Raw genomic sequence first — 23,487 nt, forward strand, 5'->3', positions numbered from 1 at the left:
CGCCCGCCGTCGCTGCACGTCCCCCACGCGTGCGGAGCCCACGGATCCGCCCGCGCCCCGTACCGCGTCCATGGCACCCAGTCGATCCGCTGCCACAGCTTCTCCGGGAATCCCACGTACAGCGCGACTTCGTCCATATACGCGTTCGAGATACCCTTTGGGTCGTGGGGACAGATCTTCTTCGGTCTCCCGTTGCGAGGCGTTGCCGAGCGGTGCTGCTGCCTCCGTGGGATGGGACTTAGCGGGGAGCTGCTATCTGTGCTTTGGCGCACACTCTCTGCGGTAGGCTCCGAGGGGGAATCTGTTGGAGACAAGCACGGGAAGGGCGAGTAAGTGAACTCACCTAAAGCTAGCCGGTTCATTCCAGCGCGCTTATCCTCCAGAGATAGCTGAGTGGAGGGAATCTCCGCGTGATCCTCTCTCTCCCACCAAATATCCGTGTTAGGCGTGTCCGGCGAGCATTGTATATTATCCGATGGCCATAGCGACTCCATGTGGTCGCGTTCCATGTGGTCGTGTAGGCGTTCGAGGAGCTGCTCGACACCCTGGGTTGTCTTGATTGCTTCGTCATACTCGGCGCGGTCAACGATACTCTCTTCGGCGTCTAGCTCCATTAACGTAGCTATGCCATCAAACTTGCGGATGACCTTGGGCGCATCGATGACGACCTCCCGCAAAGCGTTTGGGTGCCAAAGTGACTCGCCGATTCGGCATCCGTCGAACTCGAACTTCTCCTCTGCAGGGTTCCACACCCACGCGATATCGGCAGCTTCGACGTATTCTGCGCTTGCCGCCACAATCTGGAGCAGCTCCTCGTCCGACACGGAGTTTGTTTTGGCGCCGTTGGATCGGATGGCGCATTGCGCGTCAAGAAGTAGGCCGAGTTGGTCTGATATACCCAGTTCGTGGATATTCTCATGGCCGTATTCATCCCTACAGAGCTGAAAGAGCGCCTCCACAACTCTGGGATCTTGAAGCGGATCGTGTCGAATCCATCCTACATTTCTGTACAGGTTATGCTTCTCGGGTGGTCCGTTAATGATTGGTATATTGCGCCCCGGCCAATGATATCCGGGTAGCGTACTGTCGTTGGTGGGTGTGTCTTGCCCAATCGGTGATGATTCAGGCGGTTCGTCGACAAGGCGGGAGGCCTTGGGATCAAAACTGTCGTCTCCTTCTATACCGCCATCGTCGTCCCAGATACTATCGCCATCACCACTGTCACCCTGTCTACCATACCTGTGGTGGTCATCATCAGGATTTTCGCTCACCGTTATAAACGGACCTGCCTCTACGCGCCGGCGTGCGTATTCCTCCCAGGCTCTTGCGCTGCCGTGTTGACGCCGCTCCCGGGTGGTGTCAGACCACGCAGTCTCTTGGATGGGATCGAAAGCGCCTCTGAATCTTCTTACCGTCTCGTGAACTAAAGTTCGCGCTTTCTCCGCGTTCGTAGTCCGGTTCGCTAGCCTGCTCGCGTAGCGGATGCTATAGCAGTGCTCGTGAGCCCTTCGCCAGGGGGCGTGGAGACGCGAGAGCAGCGGGTCGGCAGCCCAGAGGAAGGAGCCTATCCTTTTCAATACCTCGGCTGTGAAGAAACTTCTCCCGTTCCCTACATGAACATGGAACCCCGTTGTTGGGTTCACGCGGAGCCTGTATTTAGCCTTGAGCAGGTTAATCACGTACATGATCTCCTTGAAGGACTCCTCCCTGTCGAACATTGCCGGGCTGCGAAGCTCAACGCCTTGCCAATTGTAGGCGGGAAGGTAGAGCTCCTCGACACTTGCGTCCAGGCCCACGTCCCACTTGTCCGTACCGACTAGTCGCGGGGGCACTTGTTGCTTGTTCTCCTTCTTAGGTTCGTTAACAAGGATCCCGTGCTGCCTGAGCGTTCCCCGTATATGGCGCAAGATATCGACCACCGCGCAAAAGCCATCTCTGTCTATCCGTAGTAGAGGGGGGAGGGGAGGGACAATCGTTTCATGGGGATCCCTCTGGCTCGTCGGTAGCCATGCTACACAAAACTCCAACTCAACCCCTATTGACAGGGGATTACCCGCCGGAACCGTAAATCGGCCAGAGCTAGCCATGTGAATGTAGGCTCGCTGAAGACGGCGCGATGTGATGTGATCCTCTGGCCCGCTTGAGAGAAGCCGTTCGTCCCCTTCTCGCTGGACACTGGAAGTGAGTATTCCTGCCTTCGATAAAACGATAGGAAGATAGAATGGCACGCCACTGAATCCCAGAGGCTATTACGACCGCAAAGGGTTATATAGGTGTGAACAGACGGCTATGCGCCAAAACAGATACTCTCAGAACAATGTCTCTTGTCTATGCCTCTCGAGACTTTCGAGAGAAAGAGAGGGGAAGGCAAAGCAGAGGCTGAAAGGTAGGAAAAGAAAGCAGTCAAACCCGCAGCTTTTGCAGGGAGGGGGTTGGACAGAAAGCGTTCGATTCCACGTTGGTCAATTCCATTGTTCTCTGCATGCTTTGTTCTCTACCACAGTAGCCGGTTAGCGGTTCTCGCGTATCCGTGACCCACCATAGCCGAGATGCGACTCATCCTAATACACCACCCTCTCCACGGCCTGCTGAAACATTAAACTCCATCTATGTATGCCAAATCAACACTTGAATCGTCTCCTCGTGAAGTAGGGCGGTCATATACAGCATGCCAGTACCTCAGGTCGACGGTTTGAGGGGATTGCTGTTGGTGTCAAAGTGTATAAGAAATGAAAAGACCGCCGTCGTCGCAACCTTGTAATGTACCCGAGCAAGGAGCCCATGACCACGAGGCGCGACCCCCGAGACATCGTTCGACTTGCAGCCTACTTCAGGCCTAAAGCATATAGGCGAACAAGCCAACGGCTACAGCCGCGGCTCCGTTTCCGAGATAGACAACACCGGTGGGGACACCTGCGCCTTGGGACGTCGAAGTTGGCACAGAGGAGCTGGTGGCGGCGCCGGTAGCGGATGGGGACGCTGAAGAGCTGGTGGTCTGGCTCACAGAGCCCTCTCCGGCGTGGTCCGTCACATCTTCCGTGCCGCATCTGTCGCCGAAGGTAGCAGTGCAGTTTCTCTGGCCGGCCGCATTGTTCTCGTTTTGGGTAATGCAATTGCTCTGAAGCCTCTGACACACAAACTACGACGCAAACGATTTCAAATCAGTCTCTAGCCATCTCAGAAAAAGAAAGAAAAGAAACAGGGACATTCGCGTGTCTTCCTTACCCAGGGCATCGTGTTCAAGTAAAGGTTCAAGTCTGGCGCATTGTTGCCTTGGCATACACATGCGAAATCAAGAGAGTCCTATTTTCTCTCGTCAGTAAAGCGCAGGGAGGAGTCATGTACATTTAGCGGCGCGAGCAACTCACGACGTCACATGTGTTATCGACCGCAGTGCCGCAAAGGGTGTTGCAGTTGTCTTGCTGGGCCTGGCACCAAGAGACTGGGGAAAATAGTTAGCATCGAGCTTCGGACACGAAATACCAACAACTCACCTCGATCGGCGACGACGACGGTGGTCGGGTCGATTTTGAAGGTAGAGTTGGAGTTCGCTTGGGCCGAGACTAAAGAGAGGGCGGAGAGCGCGACGACGACGACGACGTTTCGGAACATGGTGGCGATCTTTACTGCGGAGGAGCGGCGACGGATGAGTGGCGGTGGATTAACGTACGGGATTGATAGCGGCCGAATCGAGGGGTATTAATTCCAAACCTGGAGGGCAGTTAAATAGATTTAAAGAGTAGCGCAGCTATCAAAGCTTGCGAAAAGTGTATGAAGGGGGACGGGAAGGGAAGAGGAGGTAGATAAAGTGACGATGGACGACGAGGTGGGTGGACGAGGTCGGAGAAGAGGAAGAGCCGGGCGCTTTGTGACGGAGAGAAAGGAGCGAGATGGGGTACGTAATAAGACAGAGAGAAGCTATCTATGGGTGGTACCTGGCGATTGACCGACGACGTTTCCTGGCTGGGGTGGGTAGCAGTAGCTGCGTCTGGTATCGGTTTGACCACATGTAGGAGGTACCTGGCTGGCCCTCTCTCGGAGACCCAGGGAAATTGGCGAGAGAGAAAAAAAAAAAAAAGGTGACGGATGCACCTGACGACGAAGTTCACGATAACGCGCCTCAGTCCAATCATTCCTCGCTAGTTTCCTCTTTGCAGGGGCCCACCCAATGGATCCGACGCCTATGGCAGTAGGAGGTACCACCCTGGACCGGGGTACTTACACGTACGCTACCTAACGCCGTAGCACGTACACCTTCATGCGTGCTACAGAACATACCTACCTAGGCGTAGCTTGCCTGTGCGCGCCGCGCGCCTGGGGACCTGTCTAGTCAGGTATATGGGGAAGCTAATGGACCAGCTGTCCGGCCGGAGAAGTCCCAGTTAACCTAATTGCACATAGTTGAGTAAACATGAATCGTTTTGCGAGGCACCTACGCAAGAAGCGTGTGTCTGCGCGGGCAGGAGACCTCCACCGTCTCTGGGCGCTGCGGCCACAACAACACCACACAATACACGATACATCAGGCCAGAATCCGAAAACGCCAAGCCGACGCCCAGAAGGGGCATCGTCCAATCATCCTGCCGAGTAGGCTCCCTCTCTTTCCGTAATCAGCTAGTCTGCTCATACCCCTGCGGCGATGGGCGGGCTGGTCTCGGTTGAAGTCCGAGAACGTCCACTCAGGTCCCGGCCACCCAAGGGGACATCCTCCGTCGTGCAGCGCCCAATATTACATATATTACCTACGCCGATAGGTATTGTTTATGAGCTTATCTTTTCTGACGAGTTGCTAACCAAAGCGGTCTTACCCCCATCCCGCTCCATAGATAGATGACATCCGCCGTCATCAGCATTCCGCTACGTGCCGTTCGAGAGATTGCCTGCGCGATTAGGTGGTGTGTACGCTCATATGTATGCAGGTACCTTACCTGTGTCGGGTTAGGCTTCTTCCGGTAGTAGAGTTACGCGGTGGCGACGCGGCCAGGTACATGCCAGGTACCTGACCTACGATGAGTGCACACCTAGGTAATAAAATGGGGACCTCGCGACGTCTGCTCCGGGCCTGTCCCAATCCCGTACTCATAGACTGCTGTCGCTCATACAATTATGGATGGGCGCTCGTAACAACAGCCTTTGCGTCTGATCTCTCGTCCCTTCGTATCGCATTAGGGATACGTCCCGTCGCTCCGCGAGTCGGGTCGCGAGGTGCACCTAAAAGCCCGCCTGCCATTTACCTATCTCCGCCCGAGCATGTTCGCTTCGGAGTTGCGATAAGCAAGGCCAGGTCGGCGTATGCAGCATCGCCACCCCAACGAGAGGCGCCGAAGAATTCGCGATTGCGAGCAATGAAAATTGGCATGGAGGAAGATTACTAAATGCCACCCAGCAAATTGCCATAGTACCTACCTATATAAGCCGTTTCTTAATGCCACCCTCCCCGGGTACACATGAAACACTCTACCGAGCCAGCCCATTCGAGACACTCCTCCTCCTACGTACTTGGCGGCAGAAGATTTTCCGATTCCTTCTTACGACGGAGCTGGCTTAGACCTCGACAAGCAGGCACCCAAACCTAACCGATTGTAGGCATATCTCCCCGTGCTGGGTATGTGGTGTAGAGATAGATCGGTATTATATTTCTTGAATGTATGGCGTACGTGGTCCTCGGCAACAAACAAATAAAAGGTAGCAAGGCGTCGAGCGGGTGCGCTCTTACACACCTTCATGCAACGTCGGACGCATTGCCCGGTCAACCTCGTCTGTTGCGCTAGACGCCCTCCATTCTTAAATGTAGGCACATGCACAGCTATATCATGCCAGCCGTCGTGCGAAACCCTGTCTCTCTCTCTCGGCTTGTCGGCATGTCAATGCAAATTTGGTTCGACTAGGGTTTCCTGTCTTTTCGCTATCGATCTCACCGCGCTTCGCACGTCGGTTCGATTTAGCGCCACGCCAGCCAACGTCATTAGGTACCTAAGGTACTTTTATCTACGCCGGTACTACTACTTCTGCATATAAGTACACCCACGCATGGTCCCTCTAGGTGTATGCACCTACCTACCTGCCTACCTAATGTAATTCACACTTCTTCCTCTAGGATTCGTCACCGTGCTCGGCAAGGGGCTACAACCTATCCAACCTACCTACCTCTGCCAGCCCTTCTATCAACGTTCCTACTGCCTGCGCAGAGGGATAAAAATAATCGACATCGTGGCTTGCGACGGACTTAGGAGGAGCACTAACTTCGAGGGTAACAAAGGTATCCAAGGTAGGAACGTGGCATTTCCACGTGCCCATCCGCTCACAATTTGCATAGCGTCATGCCTGCTTTGCTCGCGTGAAACTATACATAGCATCTGTTCCGCGGCCGTCTTTATTCAAGTTCTACATACAACTAATGGACCATTACTTGACCTTGCGTACCTGTTGTGTCGTGCCTCCTAGCCTAGGTACCTAAACCAACCCATCTGGGTATGTACCTGCCTAGCTTCCAATAGCTTCCCACTCGCTCGTCTTCCTCATCTCTCTACTAGCTACCTAGGTACCTACCTGGTGGAGGCAGGTACGCACTAATAGACGTAACGGCTCAATCCGCAATCATGGTGGGCTGTAGGATGGAGAAAGCTTCGCTTCTCCCTTCTCTTCATCCCGGCAGATCACGACGTGATCGCTGCCACGAAGGTAACTTCATTGTTGTTGGTATCTGCAAAACCCGGGCCGGCATGGCCATTCTTTATATGCCTGCCCACCCATCGTAGGGTGCAGGCACTCTTATATTTAGATACCTGCCGATTCGGTTCATGCAACCCCTACGTGCGTTGTTGGCGTTGCTGGTACCGAGCCATGATGGCGATGACGTACGTACAGCTGCGATGACCTCGGCACAGACTATCATGTACCTAACGTAGAGGACACACGGATCAATCTTCTTACGACGCCGGTATCTTCTTTTCCCCCGGATTTTCGTCCTTCTCACATCCGCACTGATAGGCTATCCGTGTTCCCGTCTCCGTCTCCTCTGCCAGCCGGCCCAAGTCCAACCAATCATGCGAGTTCATCCCATACAACCTCCGTGTTCTCCGTGTTCGTTATGGGTTCATCCACGAGGCGGGAAAATAATTAAACAGCCACTCACGAAGAGACGGAACATCCTAGATCGAGGCATCTTCGGCATGAGACCACTGCGGGCTCCCCTCCCGGTGGCATGTTACGATGGCACAATTCCCCATATGGCAACTCTACCACCCGAGCCATGATTGGCGAGTTCTGCTCGACGATATTATATCCCACCGGACGCTCCCCGCAAATGTATTTCCTGCCTTGATTTTCTCACACTAGTATTCACGGTAGCCCTTGCGGGTGGGGGACTGGGGAGGCTCGGAGGATAGACATAAATTCAGCAAGGTCTGCATGATCGCCAACATAAGGCTTTTACAGCCTTTACTTCACGACTGTCTTCTCCCAAATCCGCCCCCGTTCGTTACGTTTGACTGAACCCAGCATGAGGCTCTGCTCGTTTTTAGCGCTCTCGTCGCTCGCGCTGGTGCAAGCTGCGCTCAAGTACAAGGGCGTGGACTGGTCGTCTGTCATAGTCGAGGAAAAAGCCGGCATATCGTACACCACCACGAGCGGAAGCACGCAGCCCTTGGAGAAGATACTGTCGGAGAGCGGCGTCAACACGGTGCGGCAGAGAATCTGGGTCAACCCGGGAGATGGCAACTATAACGTAGATTACAACTTGAAGCTGGCCCGGCGGGCAAAAGCTGCTGGTTTGGACGTCTATCTCAACTTCCATTACAGCGACACGTGAGTAGCATAGCCTATTCTTTTCCCACAAAAGTATAGGCGCCTTTAGGTAGGCGCGGGAAGCTGAATAGCGTTGACTCCGCCTCTCTCCTTCAGATGGGCCGACCCCGGACAACAGGCGATCCCCTCGGGCTGGCCGACAGGCATCGATGATCTCGCGTGGAAGCTGTATAACTACACGCTAGACGTATCGAACCAGTTTGCTTCGGCCGGAATCTCGCCCACGATTATCTCGATCGGCAATGAAATCAGATCTGGCCTTCTGCTCCCGACGGGCTCGACGAACAACTTCTACAACGTGGCCCGACTTCTGCACTCCGCCGCCTGGGGCATTAAGGACAGCAACTTGTCCCCTAAACCACGCATCATGATCCACCTAGACAACGGGTGGAATTGGGACACCCAGAAATGGTGGTACGAATCCGCCCTCGCCGCGGGTCCTCTGACCGCCTCGGACTTTGACATGATGGGCGTCTCATATTATCCGTTTTAGTAGGTGTCTCAACGTCGACTTCACTACTAAGGCGAGGGTTAGCTCGCGACTAACCGACTACTTAGCGGTTCGGCGGCGACGCTCTCGAGTCTCAAGTCGAGCCTTACTAACATGGCGAACACCTGGGGTAAGGAGATAGTCGTTGCCGAAATAAACTGGCCAACTTCGTGTAGATCCCCCGCCTACCCGTTCCCCAGCGACGTGCAGAGCATCCCTTTCTCGGCAGAAGGCCAGACTACTTTCGTGAAGAAGGTCGCCGAGATCGTGGCTGGTGTGAAGAACGGCAACGGCATCTTCTACTGGGAACCTGCTTGGATGAACAACCAGGGACTTGGGTCATCATGCGAGTCCAACACAATGTTCTCGGTACGTGTAGCATTACTCCAAGCCTCTAGTAGTCGGCCCCGTGATCTATTCCCCCGGCTCTTTTGGACCCGTGAGAGAATCTTTATTCTAACCCCCTGGCTGCAGTGGCCCGGGAAAGAGTTGTCTAGCCTCGATGTCTTCACAACGATCTGAAGGCCGCCACGCTTTTCAACGGGACAAAGACGGGAGGATAGTGACAGGTTTTAGTTTTAAACCCTCGAAAAATCTTGCAAAGGGACACGAAACGGATGCGATCAAGGCTTTGAGTAGTTTACCACAGCCAATGTGCCTCGGCCACGAGCTTCTTTTTGCCTATTTGACCTATCCTTTGTGAGACTACCCGCACTTGGGCAAACGACCGACTCAAAGAGTAAAACGTAGTAGGGCACAGTAGTAAGAGATCGCGCACAGCAAACATTTTCGGGTTCGAGGCAAAGAGCGTCTACCGAATGGCTTCGCCCCCGCGAATCCCGAGTCCCATCCGCCCCTCGTGCATATTTTGAGGGCCCTTTGTTCGGGCCCCGGTGTCTTACTACTTGCCTACCCCCTCGACCGCCCCGAATGTGCGCGCGGACTGAGCCCAGGCATAATCGCCAGCTTCGGCAATCTGACATGCCGCTCATCAGAACCCCTATCCAGACCGCCCATCCTCACGAGGCGCGCGCTGGAGAACGGCCGCCGGCGACCACGCCGGCGAGCGCTCCGGGCACCGCCGATTTTGTATTAGGAGTTGATACCTGCGGATACACGTCGTCCAGCACCAGTAAGTCATCGATTGCAGTCTACGCGGCGCGCGGAACCTTGGATGTTGCTAACGCAATCCGCGGACAGTCAGCTGCGATTTCGGATACGAATGCACGAACGTCGGCAGGTACCGCGGCTGCTGCCTGCCCGGCATCGAGGGCTGCGTCGCGACGATATATACGACCTGCGCCGACTACGGCGTGATCCCCAATCTCGAGCAGTGCGGGCCGCACACGCTATGCTGGTCAGTACTAAGGCAATAAGGAGTCGCGGTGTGGGGGGAGACGCCTAGGAAGGGTACTAACTATTTCCCTCGCCTTCTAGCCCCTCGACGAGCCCGTACTGCTTCTCGTACGCGTTCCTCACCGAGGACCAGCAGGGCGCCACGTTCTCGTACGTCGAATGCCAGACGTCACACGGCTTCGGGGAGATGTTCCCGTACCCGCTGGGGCTGGTGACAGCGACAGGAGCCAGCGATACGGCGGCGGAAACGAGCTCCTCGCCGTCTGCGTCGTCGTCGTCGCACGCGGCGCCCGGGGGCGCGATAGCGGGGGCCGTCGTTGGAGTCGTCGCCTTCGTCTGTCTGGCCGTCGCCGGGGCCGTGCTATTCTTCCGGTACCGCGGCCGCCGTCGGGGGGCCGCAGCAGCCGCTCCCGCGGCCGCGAAGCTGAGTCCCCCAGCCGATGACGTCGCACCGCGTGCGGCTGCGGCCGCCTCCCGGCCGCGTGTGAGGACGGCCCACCGCAGCCTCCTGCGGCCGCTATCCGCGATCTACGAGCAGCCCAGCCCGACATATGCGGCGCCGGTGGCAGCGAGGCGCGCCAGGCGCGGCGAGCCTGCGGCAGCGGCGGCAGCAGCGGCGCGTAGCCAGAACCACCACCGGCCCAGCTGGCCCCTCGCGTCGGCGAGCAACCCGCTGGCGGTGCACCCGGTCGACGCGGAGACGGTGAAGCGGCTGAGCCTGATCAGCAGCCAGCCGGCGGGGGGCAGCGACCGCTGGGCGCCGCGCGCGCCGGCGCTCCAGGTCCCGACGCCGCCGGCCTCGAGCAGCGCGAGCAGCACGCCGACGAGCGCGACGGCGATCCTGCGCGACGCGGCCTCGAGGCTGCCGCGGCCCGCCAGCGAGCACCGCGTGCCGCCGGGGGCCGCGTTCGGCGAGGGCCCGGCCGAGCCCGTGTCGCCGATCGAAGAAGACTTGGACGACGACACGAGCAGGCAGGACGACGACGACGACGACGAGAACATGCCACGGTTCAGCATCGTGTCCGGGCCGCCCGGCGCCGATGCCGACGGGCTCGTCTCCCCCGTCAGCCCGGTGTGGCGCGAGGAGGAGGAGGAGGCCCCGAGCCGCGGGTCGCGCGCGGGGCGAGTAGAGAGCGAGGAGACTGAGGGCGGCGGTGGAGGCGCGGTGAGCCCCGTGACGGTGAGCCCGCTCGAGAGCCCGAGGAGGAGTACGGCATCAGAGACTTAGAGCATGGTTTCTCGTTTTGTGTTTGTTTGTTTTGTTGGTTGGTTTGGGTTCAGCTTGAGTGCCAACCAACAAGGGGTTGGCAGAGTAAAAGCGAGGCGGCGACCTGTGCATATTCTACTTGTTAATACCTGCATGCATACCTACATTACACGCATAGTATCCATCTTATCCCTCGAAGGCACGTATTCGGCGCGCGGGAAGCAGCAGAAGGCCCAGGAAACCCGCATGCCGCGGGAGCGAGCCGCCGTGGGCCGACGAGTGTTGGGACGCGGTGCGACGGCTCCGTACACTCGCGGTGGCCAACATGCATGCCCACATGCGGTGGGCGGCGTTCGAGCCGAGCGAGGTCTAGCCCGGCCCAGTCGCGCGCGCGGCTGGTCTCCTAGGGCCCCCCGGCTGACTCGCGTCGGCCCCCGTGTGACGGCCTGTACGTCCAACGCGGGGGGGCGCCCTTGCAGAGAGCAAGCCGTAGCGATTGATGAAGTCTAGAGTGTGTAAGACGACGGGTCGGCGGCCGGTTGGCGAGACGGGGAAGAAGGAAGGGAGGCGGCGGCTGTTGGGCGAGGCTGTCCGTGCCGTGCTGTGCCTGGGCAAACACGGAAAAGGGGTAAACGTACGTGCGTACCGGTAGGTGTTGGCGTTTCTCCCCCTCGACGTCGCTTTTCCCCCTTATTCGCTTTAGCGGCGGCGTCCGCTCCATCCCCCTCCCTGGAGGCTCGCCGCCGATCGATTGCCGGATCGGGGGGGAGGGAACCGTTCTCTTGGGGAGGCGACACCGCCTCATTGGACGCATCCGATCGATCCGTTCCTGGATGCGCCCGAACTTCTTGGCCCTGTGGCGGAGAGAGCAGAATACGAGCCTCGCCCGCCGCCAGCGCAAAGCCGGGTTGCAAATCAGCGCCCTTCGCCTCCCTCCCAACTCGCCGGACGCTTAGGCTATCGACGGGCGCATGTATCGACGTGTGTAATATGGGCATGTGTGAAGAGGGAGAGAGAGACGCTGGGGGTCAGGAGATTGCCATACTGTATGGAGAGAGACACGGAAGAAATGAAAAAAGAAAGAAAGAAAAAAGAATCCCCGAAAGTCGGCAGTTTTCGACGTGTAACATTTCTTTTCTCGAGTCCACGTCTCTGTGGCGGTGTATTATTTACTCATGCATGTCCGTCGCTAGATCTGTTAAATACGAGGCCGCGTCCTCTCCTTCCCTCTCTCTCTCACACCGTTCTCATCGCCAGAGAGCTCAGGATCTATCTAACCATATCTCACTCGCTGACCCCTGAACCAACTTAGCGACCCTCCGCCTATCCCTTCTTTACCGACTTGCCAGCGCATCATATACCCCCGACCTGCGATCGAAAAGGCCCAAGCCTCCCCTTCCGAGGAGCAGAACCTCCCCCCCCCCTTCAGCACAACATGCAGCTCCTCCCGTCCCTCCTCCTCGCGGCGGCCGCGGTCCCCGGCGCGCTCGCGCAGAACATCCAGGGCTTCAACTACGGCGCGACGAACAGCGACGGGTCGTGCCGGGGGTACCAGGACTTCCGGGCGCTGTTCGAGCGGGCGCGGGGGCTGGCGGGCACGGGGGGCGGGTTCACGGCGGCGCGGCTGTACACGGCGGTGCAGTGCGGGTCGGCGGCGGCGCCGATCGAGGCGTTCCGGGCCGCCGTCGACACGGACACGCGGGTGCTGGTGGGGCTGTGGGCGAGCGCGGGGCGCGCGGCGTACGAGAACGAGCTGAACGCGCTGCTGGCGGCGGCGGCGCAGCTGGGGCCGGCCTTCGCGGAGCGCGTGGTCGGCATCAGCGTCGGGTCCGAGGACCTGTACCGCAGCAGCGCGCAGGGCGCGGCCAACGGCGCGGGCGTCGGCGCGACCGCGGCCGAGATCGAGGGCTACATCGGCTGGCTGCGCGACTGGCTGCGCGGCACGCCGCTCGGGCGCGTCCCCGTCGGCCACGTCGACACCTGGACCGCCTGGGTCCTCCCCGAGAACGCCGGCGTCGCCGCCGCCGCCGACTTCCTCGGCCACAACGGCTTCCCCTACTTCGAGACCACCCGCCCCAACTCCATCGACCTCGCCGTCGACAACTTCCACTCCGCCCTCGCCCAGACCGAGGCCGTCGCCCGCGGCAAGCCCGTCTTCGTCACCGAGACCGGTTGGCCGAGCGGTAAGTTACTTTTTTTTTCTTTTCTTTCCCTATCCCACTTTTATCTCTCGACGTGCCCCCAGCTAATCCCCCCCCCCCTCCCCCGCAGTCGGCCCCCAGCAGCGGGACGCGGTCGCCTCGCTCGAGAACTCGCACCGCTACTACGCGCAGGTGGGCTGCCCGCTCTTCGGCCACCGCACCGTGTTCTGGTACACGCTCGTCGACGCCAACGCCGCGCAGACGGACCTCTCCTTCGCGCTCACGCCGCGCGACAGCGCCACGCCCAAGTTCGACCTCACCTGCTAGACGACGCGTGCAGGCGGAGGCGATGCAGCGGTCGGGTTCGAGGGCCGCCGGGGTGCAGGCGTTGCCCGTGGAATAATGGCCTGGGAAAGAGGATATATGTAGAGAGACAACTGGGATAGATTGTATGTACCTACGTGTAGGTGTGTGCTGTGTGTTTCGGACCGGAATGCACTGACATACCTACCTAATACCTACCGATATATCTAGGTAGACCCCCAAGGGCGGGGCTGTCAATACGACTACCTACTTGGACTCTACGAATTCATAAACACATTTAGACATTGTTGCCATTTACTTTTTATTTTCCATCATTCTCGTCCCCTAGTTGGGATTTCCCATCGAAGTGCGGAGCGAGTTGTAGGCGGACCACGTCTCTTTCCCGTCTCTGGAACGTTACAAATGGGGGAGAATGAGCCGTGTTCAACACAGGAGAACGTACCTCTGGCGATTCTCCGCCTTAGTATCGAGGGAGACATGTCATTACGGCGTTGGCATTGAGTTCATATCCGGCAAACCTGTTATCGGAACTTCTACTATAACGCATCGACCACAGACGTCTTTATCGCATTGCATTGATCCCACTATTCGCTAGCTTTATAGAGCTCTCCGCAAGCCGTAGCCGCCGCAACACGGACCAGCGACCGTACGCCCCTGTCCGCTCCCGGACCCGATTCGGAACTATGCTGGGAGGGCTGAAAGGCAGGCCCGGGTAGATGATGCAGGATCCCGCCCGTCGACGGGACCGTGTTCCTACTCGCCCCTTTCCGACGGGTGCCACTCGAGTTGCTTCCCGGAGGCCGAGTTTCGCTCGCGACAAGTCGTTGAAAGGAGAATAGGATGGCAGCGGCTGTTGACAACTTGCCAACTATCAGTCTTGGTCTGGCTAACATAGTATACACACACTGGGTTCTTAAGTGCCTACGCATTATGAAATTACCCTGCTCTACTCTCCCTTTCCCTAGTCACTCAAGTATTATACTGAAGTGGTTGTGTGAAATTTTTGGATTAACGTGAAAGTAGCTAGCTAATTACCTCAACCTAGTCATACAATCTGCCCGCGACTATTAACCCTCCCTCTCCCCTACCTGTACACTCCTTCCTTGCACTCGAGAAAAAGGAGAGGGGGAAAAAAAAAACTGCAACTCTTTTTTTTTGTCTCAACCGCAAGTCCGTTGTTGGGATACAATCTGCCTCGATCGGCCCATCCCATGCCAATGTCACGATCGGCTAGAAAAGAGAGGCGAGGAGAGTGACAGCAGTAAGAAAAAAGAGGGAAAGGTTTCCATAGTCAATCCATCCATCGACTCCGGTCTCGGGCGACGAGACGGTAAGTACACGTCTAACGAACGAGATTCATCAAGGTCGTGAGTTCGTAATGTCTTGTCAAGCTTGGCATACGCTCCCCCTTTCTACTCCCCCCCAAGACGAGAAGGGGAGGGTTGGGGGAGTGGTCAGTTGACGTAAAAGATTATAGGAAACCGATTGCAGCGCCCATGGGTTGCTGTCGGAAGACGAGAACTAATAAGTGGGAAAAAGAAGGGCGAGTTGTTGTACAAGAGAAGCTAGCCTTTGTTTTGCGTGGGTGTGCTCCGTCTCGCCTTTTAGTTGATGGTGATGCGGCGGCCCTCGTACTTCTTAGCCTTGGGCACGACGACGCTCAGGATGCCGTTGTCGAGCGAGGCGCTGACCTGGTCGTGCTCGACGCGGCTCGGGAACTGGAAGGTGCGCGAGAACTCGCCGACGCTGCGCTCCGAGACCCAGAACTTCTGCAGCGGCTGCTTGGGCTGCTGCTGCTGCTCCCCCTGGGCTTTGGTCTGGGCGACGGTCTTGCCGGCGGCGCCCTGCTCGGCCTCGTCCTCCACCGTCGGCTGGTGGGCCTTGTCGTGCTGAGGCTCCTTGGGGGCCTCGGCAAGGGCGCCGCTCACCTCGTCCGCGCCCTTCTCGAGGAGGCCGGGCGGGGGCGTGCCGGAGGTGTAGGTGCGCTCGACACGGCCCCGGACGACGATGGTCTGGGGGTCGGAGAACTCGATGTGGACGTTGTCCTTCTCGATGCCCGGCAGCTCTCCGTGGAGCTCGTAGTTGTCATCCGTCTCCTTCAGGTCGAACTTGGGGGTGAAGGTCTGGATGTGGCGGCCGTGGTGGCGGCCACCCTGCTGGGCCGGAGTGCCGTTGTTCTGCAGCGCATACTTGTCGAAGTCATCGATGAGACGGAAGAGACCCGTGAAATTGGGCTCAGCCGGAGCGTAGAATCGGGGGCCAAACATCGACATGGTGTTGAGCGTGTGGAAGTTGGATTTGTTGAGAAGTGAGGTGGTTGTTATGGGAGTGAGGGCTTTGGTGATGATTCTGTGTGGTCTGACTCTGTTTGCCAGAGCGTGGGCTGAGGTTTTCATGTGCCGGTTTATCTGCGTCTAGGCAGTTGGTTGTCTTGGTGATTGTTGTTGATCTGAGGAGCAGAAGGGGAGCAGACCTGGCGATGTCCAAGGCGGTTTAAATAATTGCGTGGTCGTGGAACGAGCACATTCTGCCATTTTCGAGAACAGGCTCGACGAGACGGTGCCGGATACTCATTGGAAGGAGCTAAAGGCATCTAGAAGATTTCAGACGATTCCGCCGGCTGCGATTGCGTGTGTTGCGGGGTATAGCGTGACTCGTTGTTGTTGTCGTTCAAGTCGTGACGGAGATGTCTCCAGACGGCACGCGAGGTGGTGAGAATCGACCAGAACATTCGACGAGAGCTGCTTGCGATTTACCGACCACACCTCCGCCTCCACCACCCCTCAGCAAGCAACCAGCTCCGGATATCATCTCTCGCTAGCATTTGATTCTTCGTCGCTTGTGCAAAAGTATCCGATTTTGAAATTGCTTCCGCGCTCTGCCTGTAACCCGGAGGGAGAGGAGAGCGAATACCTACCTGTAGATGTGTAGGTACATTGTGCATAGGCATGGGCATTACGTACATTACGTACCTAGGCAGGTAGTATAACCCCTCTTGGTTCGGGTTCGATAAGACGTGGGACCTTTACCTTAGGAGGTACCTCCTCCTAGGCATGCATTTGAGGTAGGTTATGAGGTACTTGCGCTTACCTCAGGTACGGATCTTTCAAAATGTGTACTCTGTACATGAACGCTACGGCGCCTGCGACCGGAAAGTACATGCACGTGTTATTGCAGATAAGATAATGGAAACTGGGCGAAAGGGGTGAGCGGGCTAGTGGTCCGTGCATCCACCGACCGAATTTGTGTATAGGAGTAGTGTGTGGAGTTAAGCCGAAGAAGAAGCGCGCGTCCGACTCGGATTATTCAGCCCTACGGCGAGCCTCGGAAGAAGCCCGGGAAATCTGCTGCTAGCTGGCACTAGTAACGTGCCATCTGCCTCCTCTGCCTCTCTCGCCGGCTGCCGTCTCCTGCTCGCCAGATCCGCTAAGCCCATCGATCTTGGCAGGGGATCGTATCCCGGCCGGGTTGCGCGCCGTGACGTCACCCACCCGCCCTAGTTCGCCTCGCACCTCCCCGCGCAGACACATGTTAACTCATTCATAGAGAAGGCAGGGAGCTGCTCGCGAATAAGCTGTGCATTGGCACCTGCCCGCCTAACCCGTGTAGGTGGTATAATGCTATGTACGTAATGGTACTTCCTGGGTCGGTGTGGGCAGGTCCATCCGAACGTCCTTTCGTCAGAGTTAGTCCGGTGCTGGTGACGTTTGCCTAGACGCACCACCTCTTAGGTACCTTAGGCACCTAGCCTAACCTACTACCCAAGGTACCTTGCCTCCTAGGGGTGGGTAGGAGTACTATGATGGTGCATGCTTGGAACGAACCCTACCTCTACCTTGTACTCATACTAATGCATATATAGTACATACCTAGGTAGGTACCTCCCACATACCTACCTCTACTCATAACCCAAGCTACCTAATGCATTTTATATCGTATCCGGTTCGTGTAACCCCCCCTCCCCCCTCCCCAGTCGCCCCGCCATGCATGACAGAAATGGTAACTTCTCGAATGCGCACGCGAAGTCGAAATTGGGCCAAGTACCTATAGACGGCAATAATTAACTAGAGAGCCATCCTTGCCTCTCCGCCGATGACGTCGGCCTGCCGTTCGTATTTTGCAATGCTACGCTTCTCCCCCGGCAGCTATGACGCAGTAGCTACCCACCGGCGCATCGTTTATATGCTTCTTGCATGAATCCCCACGGCACCGTCCAGGGCCCCGGGCAAAAAGAGATCGAGGGTGCGAGACGGCGAGGCGAGACGGAGAGACCGAGACCGAGGTAGATATAGAGAGAGAGTGTGTGTGTATATATGTGTTGTATTATACCTAGGTATACGAGACATAAGCGTGGTAGGGGGGGCGGCTCGCCGATCCGACGCGGGTTTCTATACTAAATGCTACCCTTACTTTTGGTGCGAGGTAAAGATAGTCGTGATCGTCCAGGGAAGAGACGCACCCTGCACCCAAACTAGCATTAGCACGTCGCCGCAAGTAAACTCGTCATGCAAATGCTACCGACTCGCTCGGTAAGCCTCCCAACTAATAACCACCTACCTATCGTTCCATCATCACAACCGTCGTCCTCGCCGCGGCGAACCCGTGTTTCTTATTAATACTTACTATACGGTCCTGCAACCGTTGCGTCGCGGTGGGGCCCGCCATGTAGGTAGGTTAGCTATACTGCTGCATTATCACGGACCGCCACGTCCATCATCTCAAAACAAGGAAGATGACGGATACGCAACAACGGCACGTCGTCGTCGTCGTATAAGTCGCTTAGATTGACTTCGCTTGTCATGCTCAGCACAACTAACCGACGCTACCCCGGCACCTTCGCCACCTCCCTCCCACTCTCGCGACCTGCCTGCCTTCGTGCTGCTAATACCCAATCCCGTCCTCGTCTCATTGACGGTACGGCGAGGGAAGCAGCGGAGGGTATCCCGCCACCATCGGCACTCCTGGCCGACTGCCCACCGGTGCCGGCGCTGCGTTCTGTACGCGGTTGAACAGCCCGATTAATCTCCTGCCCACTAACGGCTCTAGCTCTGTCCCGTCCCGCGCGATCTTTACCTCCCTATTGGAATTCCACGGGTTTCGTAGCCCGCGCGTCCGGTGGAACGGTAGTCTCGTCGTCGACAACCAGTCAAGCTTGAACGGTTTCCCCCATGCTTTCGTAGGCCCCCCTTCGCCCTCCTGCCCGCCCCTCGCGCTGGCCGAATCGTCCGACTCTTCTGCCGAGCCTGCTGCGTCGACGTCGTCTCTCTCTACCTCCCAGAATATCGTTCCCCGGGCCGAGTCGTCAATGATTCGTCCTCTCGGGCAGTCGTCCGTAGCGTCGGTCGGGATAGCTTTAGGCAGGTTTACACTGTCCGTAGTCTGCGCCTTGGGCGCAAACTCGATTGCCGCGGCCGGGTCGTCGTTAATAGGCGATGTCATCCTGGCGTAGCCGAAATACTCTCCCGACTTGTTCGCCGAAAATACCAAATACACGTTATCGACCGCCTATTTCGGTGTTTTTGTTAGATATAGACCCAAGGCTTCATGCGTCTTCGGTATTATATACTTACCTTGAACGCGTCGTTCAGTATTTCTTCGTTGTGTGACTGAGTTGCCCACACACCCGTCCGGACGCTTAGCTCCAAATCTTCCACTGTCAGGCTCTTGAGTATGTAGAATTTGTCTTTTTGCCCGCTAGTGTTGCCCCCCAGCGTATTTCTAGTCTCCGATCGGCGTTCCGATGTCGTTATCGCGGCATCTGATGAATCTACTCGAGCACTTCTCGCTGCTTCGGCTATTGCTATGTTCTGTCCGCTTGATGAAGCTGCTGCTGGACCTGTTGGCGCCGTTTGTCCGGAAGCTCCTTCCACCGTGCTCTTTCGAAGCCGACTAACTAGTCTCACGGACTGAAACTTGGAGTCGTGGAGTTTCTGTTGGGCTGCAGCGCAGCTCTGTTCGTCACCGAAATTCGCAAAGGCACAGTTGCTCTTCGAGATGAGAAAAAGCGACTCCAGGCCCGGTGCTTCCTTACATACGTGACGCACCAGCGTCATAAGATCGGTTTGCGGCGGCAAATTCCCTATCCAGATGGCGTGGCCTGGTGTACTTTTAGCATGCTAAACTGCCCGCGATCTGGACGCACCGAGGCTCACCGCTTTGTCGAGGCTTGCGCGGGGGACCGCGGACGACATTATTAGAACGAGCGTCTAGCGAATCTGAAGAGCGGCAGCGCCGGTATTATTAGTAGCCACCACATAAACCTCAGGACACCTACTCGGGATCGGGCTGACGTACTATCACTTCGAGCGGAGCCCGTAACCCCGCCTGCTTGATCATACCCGTGGGATGGTGACGCCCCCCTATGATCACTTTTTGTGTCATCCGATGGCGGAAACTGTCCCGGAGCCATCTGGCCCGGAATCGTTGAGTGTGGGACCGGAAATTGATTGGACGAGGGGTAATAGTAACCCGCGGGAAGAGCATGTTGGGGCGAGTTTAGCACGACTTGGTTCGAGTAATAGTTCGGGTTATGTCGCGGGGATAGGTTCGTTTGGTGAACGGCCTGGTGATGCTGCGGAGGCGACGATAGGTGGGCATTGTAGAACGGAGACATCTGGGCTATATAGTAGGGTTGAGCCATACCCGGTGGCCCTGCGAACTGTGCCATTTGCGGTATAGATGGAAGTATGTTTGATGTCGGGCCGGGGTTGTATCTCTGCGGCGGTTGTCCCGGGTTATAACCAGGCCGGTATCCAGGCAGCGGAAGTGCGTTGCCCATCGCGGCCATACTGTACGGGCCCTGGCGCGACGGTCCTTGGGCATGAGTCATGTCAAGTTGGGTCGAGAAGGGATGGAGAGAGGGCCCGTAGAGTTGCGGATACTGGTTTTGGAAGACGGTATTGTTTGTAGAACCGGGAGCCTGTGGTAGTGGCGGGTACCCTTCGCTTCGTGAAAGTCCTTGACGGGTGCCGCTGACGGCGCCCATGGTTGCGAACTCGCTGTTTGCCGCCGAGGGCGGCGGGACATCTTCCATTTGGCCTTACCACTGACCGATACAGGTATTCGACGACGGAGAGGAGGAGCTCGGGTGCCAAAAAAAAATCTGCGACTATCTCCTCGAACCCGCGAAAAGCTCGAGCACGCTTATTCTGCTAGTACTTCTTCGGGATACAGGGTGTAACAAAGCTTCTGGTAAACCCTAAATTGTTCAAATTCCCAGGACCACCGGGCTACAAGAAGTGACAGTCTTGCTTGGTGTGGCGCGGACCGACGAGGGCTGGGCGGTTGTCGACCAGGTCTTGACCGAGATCTGGAGGCCCCTCAACGGAGGAGTAGATCAGTGAGGAATAAGCGACTCGCGTATCTTTCCGGCGACACTACGGCGTAGCGCTTGCACGTACGGACTTTGAGGCGCTCGAATCTATCTTCATAAAGTAAACTAATCGTGAATAATGAGAAACGTAGAAGGTGGCATCTAAAGTTATAGACTATTGGGTTGATAAACTATTGAGAATTGGAGAGGACAGAAGAGAAGCGGGCTCCTAAGGGGAGAAGATTTTCGACTACTGGTGGGAGCGATTACGGGTGTTCGTATGTCTATTGCCTGGGACGAAGGCCCGAATAGAAAGGAGAGAGAGGGAGTGCGTGTGTGTGTGTGAGGGTGAGAGAGAGGAAGAGAGAGAGAGAGGTGTTGCCGAGAGAAACCAAAGTCCAAGTACTTGTCACCACCCAATTTCAAAGGGTAGCTTCCCTCTCAGCCCCGGCCGAGAGAAGGTATGAATATAGACCAGAATATTAGACGATGTGGCTAATTAAGATGCCCATGTGGCCCGACAATGACCTCTGGCAATCCCGGTCATTAGGGCATCAAGCAGAATCAGTTATTATGTAACGACAATCTTTGCCCTTTCCTTCGGCATGTATGCAGCATGGTATGAGGGCGAACATCATGAGACAACTTCAGGAAACACTGCAAGTGAACGACTCGCGGCAATGCAGGTGGCTAAAAGCCAGGTCCTGTCGAGCCTGTCTAGGCACGACCCCGAAGTCTATGTAGGTAGTACTGAGGAGGAGCGGACGACGAACCAGACAAGTGGAAGGCAATGCAAGACCATCCCGGCTCCAGAGCCCAGGGGTCGACAAAGTATCACAGCGGGTGGCCTAGATAAACGACAGGAGCCGAGCAGAACGTTGGGGCGTAGGAGGAACAGCAACATCGGCCAATGGGCCTGGGACGAAGACTAGCAGGAGGGAAACGAAAATTGGGGACGGAGGGATGGCATGGCATGGCATTTCGCAGTCAACCGGTGTTGTTTCGCTGGCGCCGAGTTTTGCCACCAGACCCTGCGACTATTCTTTTTTGGGGGGTCCACGGGGACCCATGAGTCTCTCGAGATTTTAGGTAGTTGTTACTGGTCTCGTCTGATAGGACACGTCCCATTTCCCGGTTCACTCAGCCACAAAGGGTCTGGCCGGGCCTCCAGCAAGGAGACCTGTTCGATGGAGGCTCCTTGGGATGAGATGTCGATCCCCCGTCACGAACAGTGGTGCTTGGAGTCTGGCTCTTCGTGGGTCTACTCCTGCGTCGGCCGCGCAAGCCGGGTGCGGCTGTCCCCAGACCCGATCCAGTTCTGCACAAAGCGAGAGCAACCTGAGATCCGCGCAGGACTCGCTTCGCTCGAAGCGGAGCGGAGCGGCGCCCCAATCACCTTCGGGATAGGTTCGGAGACAGAGAGACAGAGAGGGCGCAGGAGAGGCGGGCAAATAGGTAGGTATTGATCGTCTCGACTGCTAGGCCTCTTGTGCAATTTAATGCCACCCCTAACGCACATAGGAGCATTAATGATGACTCTCCCCCCTCTCGCGCGTGCAACCCGCTGTACCCCGCGAAGGGCACACGGGGGATGCCTGTAGCGAGACCCGCTGCGTCGTAGGCATCGGTAGTAGTGAGTAGAACCATCTAGATTAGAAGGAGGGCCGACTCTTGGCTACCCAGCGAGACTGCGCGAGGGGCACACGGAGTGGCGGGCGGGCGACACACGACGGGGCGGGCGCTCTCGACTCTCGAGACCACAGCGCGATTGGGGAGCGACAATAAGCTGGGCTTCCTCACCTGGATAGCACCACGGTCAACAGCTAATCGCGAGTTGGCTCCTGCGCCACGCGGATTGAATTTCCTAACAAGGGCATTGGTGGAGGATGGGAGATCTGGGGACCCGATCGGCAAAAACCTGGGTAGCCATGATGATGAAATGGGAGCCCGGGCCCCCGGACTGAGCCGCAATCGACTTTCTTGTCGGATTGGCGAGATTGGAATCGGGGAAATTGGTGTTTTCCCATTGATCCCACGTCGCCCTGGTCGCTGTGGAGAGGGTTGATCCTTGGATTTAGCGGGCGATGATGTCGACGATGAAATCTCGAGCGCTTGGCCTTTCGCGAACTCTGCAACATCGCCGCCGAATTAAACAGGAGGCGAATGCGGGCAATGAGATCAGCGCACGCTACTGCACAGCAAAAGAGTAGTGATCGCTGTCCGCCACCAGAAATCTGCCATCCGCCAGCCCATCCTGCTCTGCTCCCGTCCGCCACGCCTGCGGATTTTCGTCGCCGCAACCTACGTACGCGTGTAGCCTGTACGCAACAGGGTGAGAGGGCAGGAAGCTGATGGGCATCGTGCGTTCGACCGGGCGGCGTTGCATTGAAAAAAAAAAAAAGCATGTTGGTTTCTATGCAGCGTCGTGCTCAAGCCATAAGCCCATAAACCGAAGCAAGATCGACAGACACCATTTTGCGATATTCGGACTGAGCGTTTCTAGCATGAAAACCAGGGGTGGAAGGGATAGGAGGAGGCGGCCAGTTGGAGAGGGCAGGGTACGTTAGGTTAGGGTACCTACTTAGGTACTCGGGGAGCTACGTGCCTGCCTAGGAGATAAGGTAGGTGCCGCCTGCCTTCCATTGTTTCGTACAACTGCCCAACCCAAGGCTTGGTGTAACACGAGATGCCTCCTTCCGCCCAGCGGAAGCGGAATCGCCCACCCAAGCAACGGGGCTATATGGGTACTCATAGGTACCTCCTACCAACCTTAGGTACTTAGGTACCTACCTACCTAGGTAGGTGAGCACCTTGGGGTACCTCTTTTATGAGATCCCCTCCATAGAGGTAC

General features: G+C 57.0%; 7 protein-coding genes across 7 annotated transcripts; 3 read left to right on the forward strand and 4 right to left on the reverse strand.

The window, feature by feature from the left end:
* Nucleotides 1-2,750: 2,750 nt before the first annotated feature.
* Nucleotides 2,751-4,146, reverse strand: GGS23DRAFT_550751 (uncharacterized protein). Its single transcript, XM_051515304.1, has 5 exons — nucleotides 3,936-4,146; nucleotides 3,495-3,711; nucleotides 3,369-3,442; nucleotides 3,226-3,303; nucleotides 2,751-3,139 (listed from the first exon to the last, which is right to left on the reverse strand). Exons 2-5 carry the CDS (start codon nucleotides 3,610-3,612, stop codon nucleotides 2,837-2,839), a joined length of 573 nt encoding a protein of 190 aa, XP_051375160.1. The 5' UTR covers nucleotides 3,613-3,711; nucleotides 3,936-4,146; the 3' UTR covers nucleotides 2,751-2,836.
* A 3,233-nt stretch (nucleotides 4,147-7,379) lies between these two features.
* Nucleotides 7,380-9,022, forward strand: GGS23DRAFT_272366 (glycoside hydrolase family 53 protein). The gene is made up of 4 exons (XM_051512452.1): nucleotides 7,380-7,806; nucleotides 7,903-8,298; nucleotides 8,365-8,665; nucleotides 8,771-9,022. Exons 1-4 carry the CDS (start codon nucleotides 7,502-7,504, stop codon nucleotides 8,816-8,818), a joined length of 1,050 nt encoding a protein of 349 aa, XP_051375161.1. The 5' UTR covers nucleotides 7,380-7,501; the 3' UTR covers nucleotides 8,819-9,022.
* Nucleotides 9,023-9,277: 255 nt separating this feature from the next.
* On the forward strand, nucleotides 9,278-10,880 carry GGS23DRAFT_593200 (uncharacterized protein; the record flags this gene model as incomplete). The annotated part of the gene is made up of 3 exons (XM_051518009.1): nucleotides 9,278-9,428; nucleotides 9,497-9,653; nucleotides 9,734-10,880. 3 exons carry the CDS (start codon nucleotides 9,278-9,280, stop codon nucleotides 10,878-10,880), a joined length of 1,455 nt encoding a protein of 484 aa, XP_051375162.1.
* GGS23DRAFT_272406 (uncharacterized protein) lies at nucleotides 10,777-12,266 on the reverse strand. Its single transcript, XM_051512453.1, has 2 exons — nucleotides 11,498-12,266; nucleotides 10,777-11,365 (listed from the first exon to the last, which is right to left on the reverse strand). The coding sequence occupies exons 1-2, from the start codon at nucleotides 11,855-11,857 to the stop codon at nucleotides 11,021-11,023; spliced, it is 705 nt and encodes a 234-aa protein (XP_051375163.1). The 5' UTR covers nucleotides 11,858-12,266; the 3' UTR covers nucleotides 10,777-11,020.
* Nucleotides 12,267-12,294: 28 nt separating this feature from the next.
* Nucleotides 12,295-13,327, forward strand: GGS23DRAFT_593201 (glycoside hydrolase family 17 protein; the record flags this gene model as incomplete). Its single annotated transcript, XM_051518010.1, has 2 exons — nucleotides 12,295-13,042; nucleotides 13,131-13,327. The coding sequence occupies 2 exons, from the start codon at nucleotides 12,295-12,297 to the stop codon at nucleotides 13,325-13,327; spliced, it is 945 nt and encodes a 314-aa protein (XP_051375164.1).
* Nucleotides 13,328-14,928: 1,601 nt separating this feature from the next.
* Nucleotides 14,929-17,135, reverse strand: GGS23DRAFT_602790 (HSP20-like chaperone; the record flags this gene model as incomplete). Its single annotated transcript, XM_051519375.1, has 2 exons — nucleotides 14,929-15,707; nucleotides 17,123-17,135. The coding sequence occupies 2 exons, from the start codon at nucleotides 17,133-17,135 to the stop codon at nucleotides 14,929-14,931; spliced, it is 792 nt and encodes a 263-aa protein (XP_051375165.1).
* A 1,094-nt stretch (nucleotides 17,136-18,229) lies between these two features.
* Nucleotides 18,230-20,357, reverse strand: GGS23DRAFT_593203 (uncharacterized protein; the record flags this gene model as incomplete). The annotated part of the gene is made up of 4 exons (XM_051518011.1): nucleotides 18,230-18,829; nucleotides 18,895-19,421; nucleotides 19,477-19,539; nucleotides 19,619-20,357. 4 exons carry the CDS (start codon nucleotides 20,355-20,357, stop codon nucleotides 18,230-18,232), a joined length of 1,929 nt encoding a protein of 642 aa, XP_051375166.1.
* Between the last annotated feature and the right edge of the window lie 3,130 nt (nucleotides 20,358-23,487).

The sequence above is a fragment of the Durotheca rogersii genome (assembly GCF_024521655.1).
Source record: "Durotheca rogersii strain YMJ 92031201 chromosome Unknown GGS23scaffold_3, whole genome shotgun sequence".
Taxonomy (NCBI): domain Eukaryota; kingdom Fungi; phylum Ascomycota; class Sordariomycetes; order Xylariales; family Xylariaceae; genus Durotheca; species Durotheca rogersii.